Source organism: Lolium perenne, chromosome 6 (genome assembly GCF_019359855.2).
Source record: "Lolium perenne isolate Kyuss_39 chromosome 6, Kyuss_2.0, whole genome shotgun sequence".
Lineage (NCBI taxonomy): Eukaryota > Viridiplantae > Streptophyta > Magnoliopsida > Poales > Poaceae > Lolium > Lolium perenne.
Window position 1 is genome coordinate 146,990,278 of NC_067249.2, and position 20,363 is coordinate 147,010,640.

Here is a 20,363-nt window from a genome sequence, read left to right on the forward strand (position 1 = left end):
TTACCTGCTCGGGACGAGCAGAACTAAGCTTGGGGATGCTGATACGTCTCCGACGTATCGATAATTTCTTGTGTTCCATGCCACATTATTGATGATATCTACATGTTTTATGCACACTTTATGTCATATTCGTGCATTTTCTGGAACTAACCTATTAACAAGATGCCGAAGAGCCGATTCTTTGTTTTACGCTGTTTTTGGTTTCAGAAATCCTAGTAACGAAATATTCTCGGAATTGGACGAAATCAACGCCCAGGGTCCTATTTTGCCACGAAGCTTCCAGAAGACCGAAGAGGAGACGAAGTGGGGCCACGAGGCAGCCAAACCCTAGGGCGGCGCGGCCCCTGCCCTGGCCGCGCGGCCCTATGGTGTGGGCCCCTCGTGTGGCCCCCTGACCTGCCCTTCCGCCTACTTAAAGCCTCCGTCGCGAAACCCCTAGTACCAAGAGCCACGATACGGAAAACCTTCCAGAGACGCCGCCGCCGCCAATCCCATCTCGGGGGATTGAGGAGATCGCCTCCGGCACCCTGCCGGAGAGGGGATTCATCTCCCGGAGGACTCTACGCCGCCATGGTCGCCTTCGGAGTGATGTGTGAGTAGTCTACCCCTGGACTATGGGTCCATAGCAGTAGCTAGATGGTTGTCTTCTCTCCATTGTGCTTAATTGTCGGGTCTTGTGAGCTGCCTAACATGATCAAGATCATCTATCTGTAATTCTATATGTTGCGTTTGTTGGGATCCGATGAATAGAGAATACTTGTTATGTTGATTATCAAAGTTATGTCTATGTGTTGTTTATGATCTTGCATGCTCTCCGTTACTAGTAGATGCTCTGGCCAAGTAGATGCTTGTAACTCCAAGAGGGAGTATTTATGCTCGATAGTGGGTTCATGTCTCCGTGAATCTGGGGAAGTGACAGAAATCTCTAAGATTATGGATGTGCTGTTGCCACTAGGGATAAAACATTGGTGCTATGTTCAAGGATGTAGTTACTGATTACATTACGCGCAATACTTCCGTAGGTGCTATGTTCAAGGATGTAGTTACTGATTACATTACGCGCAATACTTCCGTAGGTGCTATGTCCATGGATGACCTCAACGAATTGATATCATCCATGGTGACCATCTTAGCCTCCCCTTCTGTAGGTCCATCGTCCGACATACTCTTAGGCGGTTAAGCCCGAAATAAGAGCCGAGGTCTGATACCAATTGAAAGGATCGTATGCCGCACCTAGAGGGGGGGGGGGTGAATAGGTGCTAACCAATTTTTAGTTCTTTTTCGATTTAGGCTTGACACAAAGGTAAATTCTCTAGATATGCAACTACGTGAATTTACCTATATGACAAGATAAGCAACTAAGCAAGATATAGCTACACAATATAAGAGATAGAATAGGATAGAGGTAACCGAGAGTGGAGCACGCGATGACACGGAGATGATTCCCGTAGTTCCCTTCCTTTGCAAGAAGGTACGTCTACGTTTGGAGGAGTGTGGTTGCTACGAAAGCCAAACCAACAGCCACGAAGGCTTCACTCAGATCTCCGGTGAGCAACGCCACGAAGGCCTAGCCCACTTCCACTAAGGGATTTCCTCGAGGCGGAAACCGGGCCTTTACAAGATTCTTGGGGCACACATCCACAACTGAATTGGAGGCTCCCAAATCTGTAACAATACAACAATCAACACAAATCAACTAGGGAACCAAATAGGAACACTAGCATGAGATCCCTCAAACAAATGAGGGGGAAATGAAAAACGCTTCCGTGAGGATGTAGATCGGTGTCTTCTCCTTCGGATCTCCAAAGATCAAGAGGTTTGGTTGGGGGAGGAAGGAGATCTTGCAAATCTTGTGTTCTTGAGGTGGCTCTAATGGTGGTGAAGCTTGGCAGATTTTTCTTGCAATGATTGAGCAACTTGTCCCTTTGGAGAAGAAAGCTATTTATATGATTGGAGCTCTCAGATCTGACCGTTGGGACGAAATCCACTAACACCGGAAGTTCCGGCCAGGAGGGCCGAAAGTTCCGGCTTCCACCGGAAGTACCGGCCATGAGGGCCGGAACTTCCGCCTTCGACAGACGTCCAGTTCAAAAGATGTTGGGGCGGAACTTGGGCGGAACTTCCGGTGACCGGAAGTTCCGGCCAAGTTCCGGAATTTGGTGAAAACCATACTGGACATTACTGAGCCACAATTCCAGAATTCCGGAACTTGTCCGGAAGTTGGGCGGAAGTTCCGCTGACCGGAACTGCCGGCCAACTCCACCGGAACTTCCGGTCAGGAAAAACAGTGAACACAGAGCTGGCCGAGAGGCTTCTGCTGAACGTACCAGGGCGGAACTTTCGCCTGCTGGGGCCGGAACTTCCGCCAGAAACAAAAAAACCTGCAGAACTTCAGAACAGCCATACCATTTCACCGATCCAACATATTTCTTGATAACTTGTACCTGTCTACATCAACACACATAAATATATACCTAGTGTTGACATCAAACACACAAAATCCAAAAGGGCGGGAAATGTTCTTTCAGAGCTCCTCCAGATACAACCAATGACTACCTACGGATGGCAGAGTCAACATGTACAGAGACTCTCTACAGGTTTTGCCGAGCCATCATAGCGGTGTTTGGGAAAGACTATTTGAGAGCACCAAGAGAAGATGATACATCTCGGATCCTGCAAAAGAATGCAATAAGAGGGTTTCCTGGGATGCTCGAAAGCATTGACTGTATGCATTGGGGCATACTGGTGAGTGCAGTGTCATTCTTGAGGCGGTGGCAGACCATGAGCTTTGGATTTGGAAGGGGATCTAAGGGACATACTGGTGAGTGCAGTGTCATTCTTGAGGCGGTGGCAGACCATGAGCTTTGGATTTGGCAGGGGATCTACAAGAGACATACTGGTGAGTGCAGTGTCATTCTTGAGGCGGTGGCAGACCATGAGCTTTGGATTTGGCAGGGGATCTACAAGAGACATACTGGTGAGTGCAGTGTCATTCTTGAGGCGGTGGCAGACCATGAGCTTTGGATTTAGCATGCATTTTTTGGCATGACATGAACAAACAATGATATCAACATGCCGCAGTGCTCTCTAGTGTTTGCCAGGCTAGCTGAGGGACAAGCTCCTGCCGTGAACTTTGAGGTAAACAACCACACATACAACAAAGGTTACTATCTAGCTGATGGTATCTACCCGACGTATGCCCTGCTTCGGTGATGGCTGATGGGCTCGTGGTTGGGTGGTCTAAAGGGCTATTTGTAGCTTTTTTATATACTTTTGACGTTTTTATACCACTTTTAGTTATTACTAATAGGTTGGTGGAATTTGGCAAAATAAAACAAATCTGTTTGCATTTTTCTTTTGACAGTAAAGCAAATCCTCTAAGAGCTCTAAGCTCCCAGGGTTGGCAGCTCCTCTGGCTGATTTACCCATCACTATCGCGGGCCCCGCCTGGAGGATATTCGCACCGGTTGTCGCCGTTCGGTGGTGGGCCGTTATTTGGGCTATCGCATGCGTGTCGCTGCGATGCCACCTCGAGACTCGCAGGTGTTCACGTGTCGACGACGCGATGAGGCGGCATCGCGTGTGGGTCGGTTAGCGGGTTCCTTTGACGGCAGCTTCGTCTTTCTTGATTGCGGCGGTCGTTCTCTTCGGCTGGCTGTTCTGCTTCTCCTCTTCATTCATGGCTTTGTGGCGGCGCGCGCTGTTCTTCGGCAGCGTGGATTTGTGGCGGCTCGCGCGGTGCTTCGGCGGTGCGCATGGTGCGCGGTTCTTCGGCGGCGGCGTTGTGGCCGCCGGTCTTCCCCGCCGCGCCTGATTCTCTAAGCTGGTGTGTTTCCCCTTCTTTCTTCTCTCAGTTTTGGTGTTGATAGTTGGCTAGTGTGTGCTGTGTGCCCTGGATGGGAGCGTGTGCGGTCGCTACTGGGGGGATTGGGCTCGACCTGCGTGTGTTTGTGGCGCATTGCTGCGGATTCGTCGATTTGGGGGAACATCTTGCTGGGGTCGCTTCGGCCAGTACCACCGCTTTGTTGTGTTCGCTGTATTCTGGGCGAGTGTGGGCGAGTGTGGGCGTGTGCTGGGCATTTTTTGTTTGGCCGGTGTCTTGTTTGGACGCTGTCCGTCTTGGTATCCATCCACCTAGCTGCTTTTCCAGATTTAGGTTTGGGAGCTAGGGATTTGATTGCCTGGACCCGAAATGAGCACCGCATTTATTTATAGGGTTTCAGATTCATGTCGTATGGTGGCGGTGGCTCATGGTTGCTTTATCCTAGATCGATTTTGCCTACTGCAGGTTTAACATTCAGGTTAAATTGTTCAGCATGGATTGTAGTGATAAATTGTTCTATGACAGATTTATGGTCTGAAGATTCAATCTTTCCCTGTTGTATTTCGGTTGGGTTCTCCCTTACATGACGACTTCCTTATATGGTACTCAGAATGGATTGCAGTGATACTTTGTTCTATGACAGATTTTTGGTCTATTTTACCTAGCATGGGTTTAGTATGAAGATTCAATGCTTGATCGCTTATGTGCTTTCCCTGTTGTACTTCGGTTGGGTTGTTCTTTACATGAGTATATTATCTGCAATATTAACTAGCACTTTGAGTAGCGGTCACCACTTTCAGCTTCAGCCATTGTCGCTAAAAATGTAGTCTACAAGGTACAAATACAGATATCCAATTTTTTAGCAGGAGAAGGAAGAATTGGTGCTGGGTAGCAGGAACATACTGACTCCTCTAATACTGGAAATCACAGCCATCAGTAATGCATTTCATTTAGTCCAACTGACATGCCTATTAGAGTATAGATAAGATAGATTGGCTCATAAGATGCTACAAAGTTACTGAAGTATGTTGCCAAAAAAGTGTTGATCAGTTCATAATACTGACAGGGTAAAATGTAACTTGCCTTATCTTGCATGCTTTGAAATGCTTATTTATCCTTTTCGAGAAAGGTTTGCACTCCTTTATATTCTTGCATTTCTTTTATCTTGGTTTTATTGTCGAAGTCAATTGTGGTACATGAGACTTCTACATGTCATAAAGAACTATAAGTATTTTGCTGAGTTAGACCGTCCTATGTTAACACAAAAAGCGGCGCAGTTGTCAGGCAGTCCGATGACTGGTGGCTTCGAGCGACGCTGTGGGTGGCATCTGTAGTTTGGTGGGCGGGGAGCAGCCTCAGACCTGCTGTAATTTGTTTCACAGCAGGCGCACGCCGGTGGGCTTCGATGTAAGGTACTGTGGCGGTTCTTCAAGTTTTTTTCTTTGATAACTGGTCGTTTTGCTTGAACTGTACCATGGGCATCTTCATTCTATCCCAGGGTTCAAGTATTATTCCTGTGTTATGAAGTGCAGTACATCTTCATGTGTGCATCGTGGATGTCTGAAATGTAATTTTGCTCAAATATGATGATGCGTTTATGTGTGTATCACAGCCTGTTGAAGCTGGTTGTTAACTAGCTCGTGTACTGTTCAGCTTTCTATTGTTTTATCTTTCTTTGGCTATGTTTTCACTGGTGAATTATGTGGGTATGAGGCAGTTCAAGTGTTACTGAATCAACTTACAAAATTTCCGTTCAATATCTATGATTTTGATGCCATTTCTTGGTGAATTCTGTATTTCTGAAGTATATTGTGGTGTACTACAAATATATGTCAGCAAAGATTTTAGAGAATTTGCTGTGTATGGCAAAGAGAAATTGTTAACAAAATAAACATAGAAACATAAAACAGGAGAGGTATTGACCATCAGAAGTCAAGCGTTTGCCGGCGTTCATACTGTATCAAGCAAATAGGAAGGCAAGGATCAGTGCACATAGGAAAAAAACCGCTAGACTAAAGCCAATATATTTTACCATGTGAGTGAATTCACAATGTAGGCAAGGGTACTGTAGACGTTTCAACAATCTTCTCTTAAACTAGAGCTGGGGGGCTAATTTGGTGGCCAAGCAATTTTCTCGCAGTCTTCTCTTAAACTAGAGCTGGTAGCTAATTTTGTGGGTACAATATATACCCACTTTGATTTATTATCCTGAAGATGAACTTGAGCTCATAGGATCTGACTAGCTTCTAAACATATTGAACTGTAGTGATCATAATGTGAAAACAAAATATATTTTCCTCCTGTATAGATCATATGACCTTCGTAATGATTCAGTTTTGGCCAAAGGAGATTCTTCAGTTGTAAATTTTGCTTAGTTTTTTATTCTTGCGCTAATTATCTGACCATTTCTCTGAACACCTAGTGATGTTCAAAATACTGATGGGAAATGCATTACTCCTGAATACCCAATGAAAAATAGAGTTGCACCACTTTTTTGGGTTGTTGTGGTGGAAGTTCCTTGCTGATATAGGCTTTTGTATCTGAATGTGTGCTACTCTTGCAAGGATGGATGTAGTTCGTTTTGGTTTGTGGCGAAGCAGGCACTCTGTAGTTTCTGCAAGTTTTCTATTAATTATAAAGTTTAGATCACTAAAGATTTTAACTTTCAATAGAAACTTATCAATCACTGAATTCTGAATTCAGTTCTACATGTCTCGCATGTGCATCATCGGAATTATTTGGCAGTTCCTTACATCACCGCTTCATTCATTCAGAATTATAATCTTCAATTGTATATTGATGGAGTTCAATAGTAACTTCTCCTATATGCCGATGTATTTAAACATTTTTTGAATTATTTTATTCTTTTGCCATGAGATTGGTTGGAGGTGGAATCGGGTGTCACTGGGGTGGTAGTTGCATCTTGCTGAGTGGCTGGGTGGCCTCGGCATTGGAGTGGGCGAAGCATGCCGTTGGCTTTCAATCCTGTTTTCTATCAGGCCCGAAGGTACAACTGCATTAATCCTTCTTTATTTTACCTTTTTATATTTCCTTTCTTCACCAATTTCTTTAGAAGGCATTACCTCCTTTCATAAAGTTTAGAGTGGGCAATAAGTTTTTTACTTTTAATTGGATTATATTACTATTCTAGGGAGGTTATCCCGTATTCAGATCAATCAATCCAACAATTTTTAGTTACATGTGGAGTTTAGACCAAAGGTATACTCTGATGACGAATACAGCTTCAAGTCCAGTAGAAGAAGAAACTTAATTGTGAAGCATCAATGTGGTTAGCCTAGAACAGAACAAACAGCTAGGAGCCCAGGAAAGTTTATTGGCAGATGAGAGGACGTTTGTTATGACTTTGTGTTAGTATTTGTGTACTTTGGTGCTCAAATTCAGATGATTGTCTGACCGTCTTGGAAGGCTATTCTGTGACTGGTACTTAAGTAATGCTAGATGTTATGTCCCCTCTCCTATACCAACATAAGTGTTATTTTTAGTTTCAGTTAATAACTAGCAAGACAAAATTTTTTTTTGGAAGTGCTGGGATTACAAGGTAACTGAGATGCATGATAAATAACCTCATCGATCTATCTCATGTTTTTTGTCTCTCGCAAAGAACGTAACAATCTTAAAGACAAAGCTACTTGCCGGTGCCTTCTGAATTTTACTCCATAAAACTTATTTTGGCAAATTTAGACATATTATGATATGTGATATCCGTATGTACCTACCCATTATTGTTTACTCTTCAATAGCAGACATATTGTTTTTTTACACTAAACTTAACATGCATTAATCCAGTTTAGACTCAAATACTAGAAATTAAGAAGCCAAGCACAGGAAAGGTGAACTGTTATTCTTTTGCACTCAGTCTTAGAAGTTCAGATGGCACGAATGGGAGTGCAACTGTGCAATATCAACCTTTATGATTGTTTGGTTGAACTAGAATGAATAATATATGTTCTTCTGAGTGATTTATGTATGATTTTCAGATGGCTTGACATGTGGTCCGTGCTACCTCAGTGATTGAAAATGTTGTTGCTTACATGAGAACGTGAGATACGGAAGGTACACTTGACTGTTACTAAAAATGAAACAACACCTAGAGGTTTAGAGTCAATGACAGATGTTTGTAAGGATAGGAGTATGAAGACAATGGGACCAAGGTCGGTTTCATGGTGATTGTTCGATATTTTTATTTATTAAAATGCAGCTCAAAACACATAATTTTTCTTTAGTATTAAAATAACAAACCCCATCTTTGATATGAAATCTAGCAAAGGTGACGATAATAAGTCACAACCGAAGTTAAAACTTCAGGAAAAGTAGTGAATGATATGTAATGTGCACACTATCTTGTATGGGATTTGACTTGCGGGATATATGAAAAGCTCTTGCACATATGGTAATCATTGATGAGCTGTAGTGAAAAGTTGTAGAGGGTTAAGTTTTCAAATATATTCAACGTTCACTGCTAGAAGATGTAACTTTCAGCTCCACATGGAAGGGAAAGTGGAAGATTAACCAATTTATGAGGCCACTACACAAAAGGTTTTCTTAACCGGACACATGGATCATTGAGAACTCAACATACAGGCAGTATTTTTTCAATTTATGAAAAGAATGAAAAATTCTTTGCCGTACTCTGCTCTAATCATTGCTCCCTATCCTTGGCTATATATAATGACCCACCCATTGCAGCTATTTAATGCTTTGTAGATCATTGGTCAAAGAATTTCTTACTCGGTGGCTGGTATAAGTTGAAGCTATTTTTGTTTTGTTAATTGAATAATGCACAAATGAAAAAGCATTTCTTTAAGTGCAAGCAAAGATCTGCTGACTACTGTATTATCCAGGTGCATCTATTTCTGGTGAATCTTAGTGTTGATTTATTCATGTAGATTTTGATCAGGCCTATGAATATAACTAATATGTGGTGCCCGTGTTTCAGAGTGCTTGATCCAGGTTCACTAGATTGTTACTTGCTTTCGGAGTTCTGTTTAAATGTGGTGAACACCTTTTTAGCAAGATATTACACTCTAATTTTATTGTCGTTTAACTTAATGTCATAAGCTGGTTTTTCTGGTAGCACAGCTGGAACAATTTTATTTCCTATTAAATTAATAGGTTCAAATTTAGGCTAGATGATTTTAGCCTTTTGTGATCTGTCTTTCTGGTTTCAGTAATCCAGTTATAATTTTTCACTTCCCTACTTCTCTACCTGTTTCAAAACAGTTACATTTTGTTTAGTGTACTAATGTAGGCCAGCTCTGCATTTTCTTTTGTTGGATTATCACTAACCTTTTACAACGCATTGATGAAGGGATACGTAGATAGTATTTATCTCGCGATTCTCGCCCAGTCATGAGGATTTCCTACTGCCGCTAGGGTAATAGAGTTATTTTCCTTTCTAATAGCGGGCTGATGTATTTTGTACTTCCGCTTTTTGTAGCACTTAAAAATAATTACTCTATTGTATTATATTTGCCAATAAATATTGCTTTTGTGGACCACTTATTTAGGTACGGTTTACTTGGTACAGTTTGTAGTCAATTGAATGTTTCATGCTTAATTACAATTTTTTTTTTGTTTCGTGACTGCATTTCACACAATCAATACGTTGCACATAGACTGACATGTTTTACATTTGGAAGCAAGGAGCCTAATCCGAGCGGTGGTGGAAGCAGTACATCTGAGGTTGGGACTCTCTCGAAAGCTCCTGTCTCCTCTAGTCCCCTAGTTCCCTTGAGAGTCGCCTTTAGCACACCGGGCCTTCCCGATGCCCTTCTCGGCGGCGATGCCGGCCGGAAGTGGCTAAGGAGCGGCGCCGGAGCTAGGTCTGTATATAGTACTAGTTCAAATAATAGTAGTTTTTCTGATGTGTGTCGGCGGTATGCCGTGTGTCGGCTTTATGCCGGGGGGATGGTGCTGGATTTCCTGGGCCGGATCTGGTGCTGGCTGGCTGTTCTTACTCTCGTCGCAGTGCTCTCATGGCCGGAGCCGAAAGCGGCGAGGTGTAGGAACGCCGGAGACTCCATTAATAAGGCTTGTGTTGGCTTCTTGGCTTGGAAGGGGAGAGCGACTCTGCGGACTTCTTCATCTCGCAGCGGCGGCGTTGGGGAGAAGTGGTGGAGAGGCGTTCTGATCTTCAGAGTCAGGCGGTCTTGGAGCTGTGATACCGCATCTTGGTGTACAATCTCGGCGGGCTTTGCTTCCTGGCCGACTCAGATGGCCATCAGGTGGCTGCGCATCTTCTTGCGGTGGTGATCCCCGGCGCTTCTTCAACCTCCAAGAGGAGGCCTTGTCTGGAACTCGTCGTGACGCTCCACGTCGACTCGACGCCAAGTGGTTCCGTCCCCGGCGCCGATGAAGACGGCCATGATTTGAGTTCTGTGTTCGTCTGCTGCGGCGGAGGACCCGATTGCTTTTTTCTAGATCTTTGTAGGGTTCTCTTTATAAAAGCTAGGGGCCTTGTTGTATTTGCTCTTTTCCTGCTGGTCCCTTTTGAGAGTTGTACCCGCAGCTTTTATTAATGGTATCCAGGCCTACGGGCCTCTCCATGTTCAAAAAAAAATACGTTGCACATGTTTTGGAATCCCACACAACAGTTTTTGTTTTGGGTTAAATGGTGTTCTATGGTGAGTGGGTTAAAGTGCATTCCATGCGATTCATTAGATTTTGGTACTGATACTTAAGGAGAAAGGCTGACATATACTCCCTCCGGTCCTTTTTAATTGACTCAAATTTAGTACAACGTTATACTAAATCCGAGTCAATTAAAAAAGAACGGAGGGAGTAGTACCATATATTGCATTGTAATCTGCAGCGGTTCCAGCCCCCCAATCAATATGTTGCACATGTTTTGGAATCCCACACAACAGTTTTTGTTTTGGGTTAAATGGTGTTCTATGGTGAGTGGGTTAAAGCGCATTCCATGCGATTCATTACATTTTGGTACTAATACTTAAGGAGAAAGGCTGACATATATGGCTGACATATAGTGCCATATATTGCTTTGTAATCTGCAGCAGTTCCAGCCCGAGTTAAAGCGCATTCCATGCGATTCATTACATTTTGGTACTGATACTTAAGGAGAAAGGCTGACATATAGTACCATATATTGCATTGTAATCTGCAGCAGTTCCACCCCCCCCCTCCCCCCCCCACCGCGAACCACAAACGGCGCAGCAACGCGCGCTAGGTCCATCTAGTCTGTTTGTAAAACACACACACTTTAAACTCTGGTACCGATATGCTGAAACCAGGAGCTATCTCCAGCCAAAACCTGCAAAAATGTGCTCCTACTCTGTATCTACTCCGTATCTCTGTAGCTCCAAAAGGACCAAAAACCCCCGCAACCCCTCGAACGCTCTCGTCCTCGCCTGCTCCCACTTCTCTCCCCTTTGCTTCTCATGGCAGCCAACGCCGCGGCCGCGGCCTCTCCGGAGGGCGGAGGCGGAGGCGCGCGCCTGGAAGCCGTAGCCATGGACAAAGTGGCGGAGGCGGCTGACGCAGTCGCCGCAGCGTCCACCGCCGGCGAGGTGGTCCGCGCGATCCACGCCGTCGCCGTCCTCCTCTTCCCCGTGGACTCCGCCACCGTCGCTGGTGAGGCTCCGAATCCTAACCCCCGTCAGCCCCATCCCCATCTCTCAGTTGCGCCCTCCACTGGTCTCTGACGCGCTCTCTTCCGCGTGCGCTCCCCTGCAGGTACCGTGGACGAGCCCTTCAGAAGCCAGGTGAGACTCCAAGCCCCAGTTTCATGCGATTACAATTTTTGAGGGTTTCGGTTGATTCTGTTGCTGGGAAGCACGGTATGAGGGTCTATTGAGAATTGGGAGGCCCACTCTGTGTTTTCACTTGCAATCGGGTAGGATTGTAACTGTAGGAACGAGGAATGTTAGTTTTATACTTTTAACCGTGAGGCTATCTATTACGAATCAGGATAGAACGGAAAATACAGTTCGCCCGGAGAAATAAGAGATAGCATGAGGCCGAATTTAGCAAGCTAACAATACCTTTGCACCAAGCTTAAATTGCTGAGAGCTATTACATGGACTGTTCTAGGCTATGTGTAAGAATTAAGGAAGTCAAATGTACAATCTAGGTTTGACTTCAGAAAAATGACTCTGGAAGGAATTAATACCTTGCAATATTGGAGCATTCATAATTTCTTTCAATAGATAGGCATAAACAAACCTTAGAACATGAATGGTCACACAGAGGGCAAGCAAATTGCAAGATCTGGGAAGCGCCGAACTCCTAGTTTTAGGTTATATGTTTATATTACTAATTCATAAAAGTCTGACTGTCTCTCAATGTAGTTATTTTTTTTTCTGTTTTCATTATATATATTTTTCTTTAAATATAATCCACACGAAACTCTTATGCATGGTCCAAAAAAGATTGCTTCGGGTGAGATGTTATCGTACGCATTTAATCCTTTATGGACCTGAGTCCTCGGTAATGCACGCATTACAGAGAACTAGGTTGCATATTTGAGGGAGAGAAAATCGGAGTTCTAGCCTTATAGGCCATGATAGAACTGGGGTGATGCATCTATTTTCTCTGTTTTCAGATTACCAGTGTTGTCAGCCTCACCCATGATGAAAGGGAGTCTTGGAGGCGCGCTTTTTATCATGGTCCAGCATTTCCTACTATGTCTAAGATATTACTTGGCAGTAAGCTCACTCCTCAAACCTCTCACTGTATGCATATACTTTATTACTGAGGTATTTGACACGCATAATGTCCTCATTTGCACATAAGTACTCAGTCTCGTAAACATACACCATTAATGTCATCTGTGAACTGTGTCATACAATCATTTTTTATCTGTTCGACTCATCAGTGTCATGTGTATATGCATTGCTTGACTAGTGATTGTGCCATTAATCAAAACCTGAACCTAGAACTCATAGAGTCTGTTAAAAAATTATGGTCATAAAATACTATTAAATTATTTCATGCTCAGGTCCATCCTAAAATCATCTATATATATTCACTATACCGTGGGTGTCAGGCAAGAGTGAAGAGAGATTTGCAGCAGAAGTGTTTAGTATTTACTGGATTATACTCGTCGTGTCACATCTGTTTATAATGAAAGAATGCATGTTTGCTCATGTCTCTAAAATAGGAGGACTTGGGTAATCTAACGTTCTTTGCCAACTAGTTTTTCATATCGACCCTTTCTTTTTTATATGCTTATTATGTTCTCATAGATTATTATAGTGTTCAGCGGTACCTCATTCACTAAGCTTCTTGCAGTTTGTTAGTCCCATGCATATGGTTTCTGTTTATAATCCTACTTTTGCACTTTGTTTGTCCAGATATTGCTTTGAAGTGGCTACGGAAGATTCGCAGCTCTACGAGAAAAGAAATCTACGATTCATTTTTTGTCAGAGGTCCTCCTACTGAAGTGATTCAGGCTCTTGTTCCGGCTTTATCTCAAAATGAAGGCTCTAAGGAGGATCATAACATTTTCTGTGTGAACATTGAAAGGTCTATTCTTAAGCAACCCTCTACCTATGATATGTCATCACACCTGAATCTTGTGTCAGTTAAACTGTTTTGGTCTGGACAATTATCAAGGTTTTTTTATTAGACATCAGATAACCCCAACAATTCTATCTTAGCACACACAAATCTTGCATGACAGTTCAACACTTTAACTATGTAAGTCTTAACTAGTACTCCCGCCGTTCCTGAAAGTAAGGCCTATAAATTTTTTCAAAAGTCAAAACAGTGTAAAGTTTGACCAAGTTTTTAGAAAAAGGTCAAAGTTTACGTCCTTTGACTTCTGAAGAAATTTATAGGCCTTATTTCTGAGGAACGGAGGGGGTATCATGCCTTCTTTTTTCTCCTTATGGTTGGTTTGTATTTTTACTGAATCACTATGCTTCAGCCATGTGGTGCCAAACAATTCAGCATGTAGAGTTTTGTGCAGATCCTATCTTGCACTTCCGAGTATTGTATTTTATGTAGCTATAGCAGAAGCAACATGGGGACATTTTCTGATAATCTATTATCAGGGAAGGTTGCTGAGGAAGAGGAGATAACACAATATAACCAAACAAAAAAAGTATACAGATGTAGATCACACTTGATACTCAACCTGTTCTCTTCTACTTGTCATTTAAGAATGTGCACAACTACAGCTAGACATAAAGTATTTGGATTTGTGAGATGAAAATTACTATGTTAGATATTTTCATCAAAAGCATGCTATATTGGATAATTTTGCTAGCAATAATTAGAAAAAAACATTGGCCAAAGATGTGTGGAGACTATTGATGTCCAAAGTTGTCCAGTTAAAAATAAAAAGGGAGGTAATCGCTTATATGATATCTTAATATATTTAACTGGTCGTTTCAAGTTGGCTCTTGAAAGCTGCTGAACGATTTAGCGGAGCTAAGGGGCATATGTAGGAAGGACAGATGGAAGTGCGGAACAATTGAATGGAGACAACATAGTGTCATGAAGAGCAATTGATTGCACAATTCAACAATCTGGAATTATTATTTTAACTCCTAAAGTTAACCAAGATTAGTTTCTGATGTATTAACTCCTTGAAGTTTGTTCCTATGGTATTTCTCCAACTATAATCTTAAGCAAGAAAATATTGTAAAAGTAGAAAAGCAGGCCACTCTATATCTCTTTGACCACTCGTCTACCCCATAAGACAATACTTGATGCATTCCTGCTAGTTGTTTTTTGCTTTGTTATTGATATTTTTATGATTTTCCCTTCATTGTAGGATATTAGTTCTATGCTTGATTGAGAATAAGGGGGTGTGCCAGATTGTTGAAGAGTTTACCTTTTCCAATAAGCAAGATGATGGCATTCTCAACCCAGAAAAATCGACTTTCATCTCAAGGGTTGCACAATTACTTGCATCTATTCCAGATAAAGCAACAATGGGAGCCGCATCTGCTCTTACATCATCGTATCCTTGTTGTATCTACTGTATATCTTCAAGTCTAAATTAAATCACTCAGGGTTCTTCCCTGCTTAATTATCTCATTCCATCCTTCTAGCATGTTTCAATGTGAGTGGGTCGCAAGTATGAAATGGTCTAAATGCGGGTTTGGTTAGGGGGTGGGGGGAAGGACTTAATTAATTAATTTTCTCCATTATTTGGCACAATATTCACTTGAAATTTGAAGTCCTTAACACAAGCAAGATCATTCTTCAAGAGTGTTGTCAGCCAACTTCTTGTTCGAGCCGAAGAAGCAGCTATCGAGTCATCTGCTGGCAAAGATGGCAATGAACAGGGTGTGTTAAGTCCCGTGTTCCTCTTTGTGGGTCAAGTGCTATCGCGTATTAGCCGTCGTGGGTCTACTGGTGAGATCTCATCTGTCAGAATGCAAATTCATGTGTGCTGTTGACTTGCTTATTCTTGAAATTTACATTTACAAATTCTCAAATCATTTCGACAAACAGTGTGCCTAATTCTGGTTGTGACAGTAATGATTCTGCCATGTCGTTTGGTAGGATACAATAATTGTAGTACATTCAACTCCTTATGCTTCATGTTGGCATCTTGATTCTGCATTTATGTGATCTACTACTATGGCTTGGATGAGGCAGCAGCTTCTTTTCCACTCTTTGTAATGCTTTTGACATGGATATGATTACTACCACTACAATCGGTTGGTTGATTTGATTTAAAAGTAAATTTCAGTTTACACTTGATTACTGTTTTTAGCTGTTGTCTGCAATCCCTATTTCTTCGAAGTTGACCAGACTTGGGCCAATGGATTGGATCTCTTGATAGTTAGCATATCAAGTACCTGGTCCACAACAATTTATATTTCATAAGATTTGTACCCTTTTTTTACTATCGTTATGGCACATAAAAGGCATCAGGATCTTCATGTCTGATAAGACACATTGATCTTTTCAGGCGTTTTAGTTGCTGAATTGATTCCTATGATCCGTAATCATTTACAGAGATGTGTAGCATCAGATCGTAAGACGATAGTTCCTGACATGGTCAAGAATGTTTCTCAGTCTCGATTTTGGTTCAATGTGGTTGAAGCATTGAGAGATCAACATTCTATTGAAAGATTGACTGAAGAGATGTTGCTCCAACTCGCATCACAACATATAAGTGATGAAGAAGCTTACTGGATTTTGTGGACACTGTTTAATCAGAGTATCATGCATATGACTGTTATGAGGTGAGATAGTACCTATGACCACTTTAATTGTACTAAATACTGTAAGTGCTTGTTCTAGCTTAGCTACTTCCTTAGTCCACTGTCTATTTGGCATGCTATGTTACTATGTGAAAGGAAGTATACTTGAAAAGGCTTCCTTGGCCAGGATTTAGTTCACAAATTTCCAATTTGACAACTATGCAAACCAGTATTTGTCACTGCGGGGTTCCCTTTTTCTCTCTGTGAAGATTGTTGTGTGGATGCTGACTAGTACTCCCTCTGTCCCATAATATAGGATGTTAGTATATTGGTTGTAATAACATCTTATATTATGGTACATGTTAATCTGCCCGGTATGTGTTCATTAAATTTGTTGAATGCGTTGTATGTGGTTTAGTTGTTAATGGTTACAGATTATTTTGTGATGATGTATTTTGCATGCCATCATTGCCATATGGTTCAGCGTTGCATGTTCAGGTAACATCCAATAAGCTTGTCCGTGATATGTTTGGTGTCTGCCACGATGTTCCTTCATGGAATGGTGGACATGTAAGGTATAGATGTTGAAGACAGATATCTAGGAAAAGCATGGATGTATAAGCATAAGTTATAGATGTCTAAGCATAAAGTAATATTTGCTCATATCAAGGATCTAACATTTGCTGCGATTGGAAAGCTATATTTTCTTGATATGTTGTCATGTCTAAGGCTCCAAGCTCTTCTTTTTTCTAATTTTCTTTAGTCTGCATGTTAGGTGATAAGGCAATTAATATTGTTCAGGCCCTTTAAAAAAAAAAATTTACTGTTGCTGTTTTACTATGATGGACAAACACATGGTCCATGTATGTTCAACTATTATTAGATCGTCCAAATCTGCATGACTTTGAAAGCAATTTATTAAATTGCTTCTTTCTTATAAATTATACCCTTTTCTTTTGCTTAACATAAATTTTGCTGTGCTTCAGGGCAATGTTTATTGACAAATTTTTGCTCCGGAAAACATTTCCTTTATGCTGCTTGAGATGGATTCTTCACTATGCTGTCTTTGAGTTTCCACCAAATTCAGTCATGGAAACTCAGATTCAAAAGACATCAAACTTCATAGTTACATTGCAAACCTTAGTTAGTATTTGGTCCAAGAAAGAGTTTGTTCAGTCATATTCAGTGGAGCAACAAGCTTGTATCCTTTAAGGCACTTAAAACTATATTGTTCATTTATTTTATTTTTTTCGAAAATGTATATTGTTCATTTATCAATGCAAGTTATCATCTGGCATTCTTCTCCTTAAGCAATATGCAGATATCACTGCAGCAATAGGGTTATGTTTGGAGAACATGTCAAAAAGAGAATTAGAGATGACTAAAGATGTATTGAATTGTATTCTTCAAGGAGTAACCTGTAAGTACTTCTCTTGCCTTGCATCAGCTTACCAGAATGCGGTTAGCAGTTTAGCACAATCATAATATCTATTCAATGAATGTTGTTTTGATTATAGGTAGGTTAGAGAGCCCAATTGATTTAGTCCGGAAGATGGCCAGTGCTGTTGCATTGACATTTTCTAAAATTGTTGATCCGAAAAATCCTCTTTACCTTGATGACGACTGTTCTGAGAATGTTGACTGGGAGTTCGGGGTTCTTTCCCCAAAGAGGATCAAAGCTCCTTCACATGATGTAGAACTTGGAAGCAAATCAAAACCATGTTCACGTGATGAGAACAGGAGAAATGCTGGTGAGAAAAAGGCAAAGGCTATCAGGCATGATATTTCAGACAACAGAGTAAAAATCGTAGAGATCAAATCATTAGATTCTGATGAAATGTCTGGTGCTGCTACAAATTTTGAGGAACACTGTGATGAGGAAAGCATGGACATTGATGCTTCCAGTGATTCCTCGCTGGAGCCATATGATCTATCAGATGATGACACAGATTTGCAGAAGAATTTCACACATCTAAGTGATCTTGCTGCTGCACTACGAAAACCTGACGATCTGGATGGTGTAAGTTTCCACTTACTGCTACGAATACTTCATACAAAACAACTGCACAATCCTGACCTTTCTTTTTTTTGTCTTCACAAGGTTGAAAGAGCTCTTAGTTCTGCTGAAAAACTTGTGAGAGCATCACCTGATGAATTGCGCCACAACGCAGGTGACCTTGTTCAAGCACTGGTGCATGTACGTTGTTCTGATGCTGCAGTGGAAGGCGAGGAAGATTCTGCTGAAGAAAAGCGACAGAAGGCATTAGTCGCCTTGCTGGTAACCAACCCATTTGAATCATTAGATGTTCTGACCAAATTGCTATACTCATCGAGTGTGGATATAAGTCAGCGTATTTTAGTTATCGATGTTATGACTGAGGCAGCACAGGAGCTTGCTGAAACTAAAATTATAAATAAACAACAGCGGCATGGGAACTTAATTTCTGATACTTCCCCGTCCTGGTTGGTTCCTAGTGACAGAGGACCTCTTGGCGCAAGCCCTTGGAGAGAGGTCTCAGAACCAGGATCACTTTTGAGTTGGTCACACCGTTATGAAAGAGAAGTTCCGTCTAGATCAGGTCAGGTTAAATCAGGAAAATCTCGCAAATGGGGTCTCAGGAAAGCAAAAGATTTGCAGGTGGAGGGGTCAAAAAACAAATTTCCTTTGTATGCTGCTGCGTTTATGCTCCCTGTTATGCAAGGATATGACAAAAGAAGACATGGGGTGGACCTGCTCAATCGGGACTTTGTTGTCCTCGGTAAATTGATATACATGCTTGGTGTCTGTATGAAGTGCATGGCCATGCATCCGGAAGCATCAGCTCTTGCCCCAGCTCTTCTGGATATGATAGGATCTAGGTATTCCATGTCAGGATAAATATTTCCGCTGTTAGGGACCTTATGTGGTAACGAATTGTCGTATTTTGACATGATTCTTTTTTCGTCAGGGAGATTTCACAGCATGCTGAAGCATATGTGAGAAGGTCTGTGTTGTTTGCAGCTTCTTGTATATTGATCGCTTTGCACCCGTCGTATGTGGCATCCATTCTTATAGAAGGCAACCGGGACATTTCTACTGGTTTAGAATGGATACGCACATGGGCCTTGCAAATTGCTGAAGTTGATCCTGATACAGAGTGCACATCGGTGAGTACTCCTACCATCTTGCAGAATGAATCAGTTCTTTGTCTCTTCTACGCCATCTGTATTAGCCATGATAGGATAATAAGCACATAGCAAGCGTTATATGTAAATTGACCATTATTGTACAATATTTGATTTTTGACTGCACAAATATCTCTGATAATGTAAACTAAGCTAACTACTAGTTCGTCTGCTATTAACCTTGTATTGTCGTCTTTTTACTTGCTAAGTAGGAGTAGCTAACCATCTTTATATTCGCCGGGTACTGTTCTCTCAGTAACGTGTGAAGATAAACCAATTACTGATATGTTTGATATGCAGTTACTCTTTCCACTTGTTACTAAATATTGAATCCCCATGTTTGTTTCCTAGATGGCCATGAACTGCCTGCGACTACACTCCGAGATGGTCCTTCAGACATCACGCTCTTTGGAATCCGCGGAACATTCGAAGGCTGGCACCAGGGCCCTATCTTCTAAGCTTGATAACATTATAATACCATTTGCAAACATGATGTAGTGGTAAAATTGTAAAGGGAATTTTGCTCATTTGTATTAGTACACGTACAACAACTTTTTTTTGTTAAGGGTGTATACTAGAGCAGCGAATTCTGCCTAGAGGGTTTATGCCTTTTCTCTAGCTAGCTATTAACTTTTATAGGGAAATAGGGTTTATGCCTCAAACTAGCGCAGTAAAGCCTGGTCTTGGACTTCTAGACTGTTTAACCTTATATGGTCAGTTCAGTTGGTCTAGAATGTTGTCCACGATTTTGAGCGTAGACTGTCTTTTTGAAAACTGTTGAGCCTAACCTGTTCCACGTTGGTATGAAATCTATTCAATATATTAAATAAAACTGTGATAAAATCTTCTACTCCACATACATTTAGTTATTTCAAAAGCATAACACATACATTTTCCACATATTTAGAATACTACCTCCGTGCTAGACGTCTAAGATTCATCTAAATCAAATAGACATCTCATCTAAATCAAATAGACATCTAAGATTCATCTAAATCTAATGTATCTAGACACTATCTAGTGTTTAGATACATCCAAAGATTTAGACAAACCTCAGACATTTATTTACAGACAGATGGGAGTATTTCAGTAGTTTTTTTAATCCTTTGCCTTCTTCCTCTCGTGAGAGGTGGCAGCGATGCTGGACTCCTTCCAATCTTTGGCTAGGGCGTTGGGCATGGTTCCATCTCCCTCCGCTTGCCGCTCTGGTGGTGGCATGAGGAAGGGGGATC

General features: G+C 41.7%; 1 protein-coding gene and 1 long non-coding RNA gene across 3 annotated transcripts; both read left to right on the forward strand.

The window, feature by feature from the left end:
• Window positions 1-3,510: 3,510 nt before the first annotated feature.
• LOC127307287 (uncharacterized) lies at window positions 3,511-8,009 on the forward strand. Of its 2 annotated transcripts, none has more exons than XR_011747304.1 (3): window positions 3,511-3,826; window positions 5,101-6,830; window positions 6,975-7,812. It is a non-coding gene; the product is annotated as an uncharacterized lncRNA (long non-coding RNA). The 2 variants fall into 2 exon arrangements; XR_007855382.2 differs by lacking the exon at window positions 6,975-7,812 and adding an exon at window positions 7,822-8,009 and having other exon boundaries at window positions 3,512-3,826.
• A 3,152-nt stretch (window positions 8,010-11,161) lies between these two features.
• On the forward strand, window positions 11,162-19,823 carry LOC127307286 (uncharacterized). The gene is made up of 13 exons (XM_051338015.2): window positions 11,162-11,434; window positions 11,537-11,565; window positions 12,405-12,507; window positions 13,156-13,327; window positions 14,583-14,771; window positions 15,009-15,169; window positions 15,732-16,008; window positions 16,953-17,167; window positions 17,288-17,386; window positions 17,484-17,986; window positions 18,068-18,825; window positions 18,915-19,113; window positions 19,483-19,823. The coding sequence occupies exons 1-13, from the start codon at window positions 11,242-11,244 to the stop codon at window positions 19,627-19,629; spliced, it is 3,045 nt and encodes a 1,014-aa protein (XP_051193975.1). The 5' UTR covers window positions 11,162-11,241; the 3' UTR covers window positions 19,630-19,823.
• Window positions 19,824-20,363: the final 540 nt, after the last annotated feature.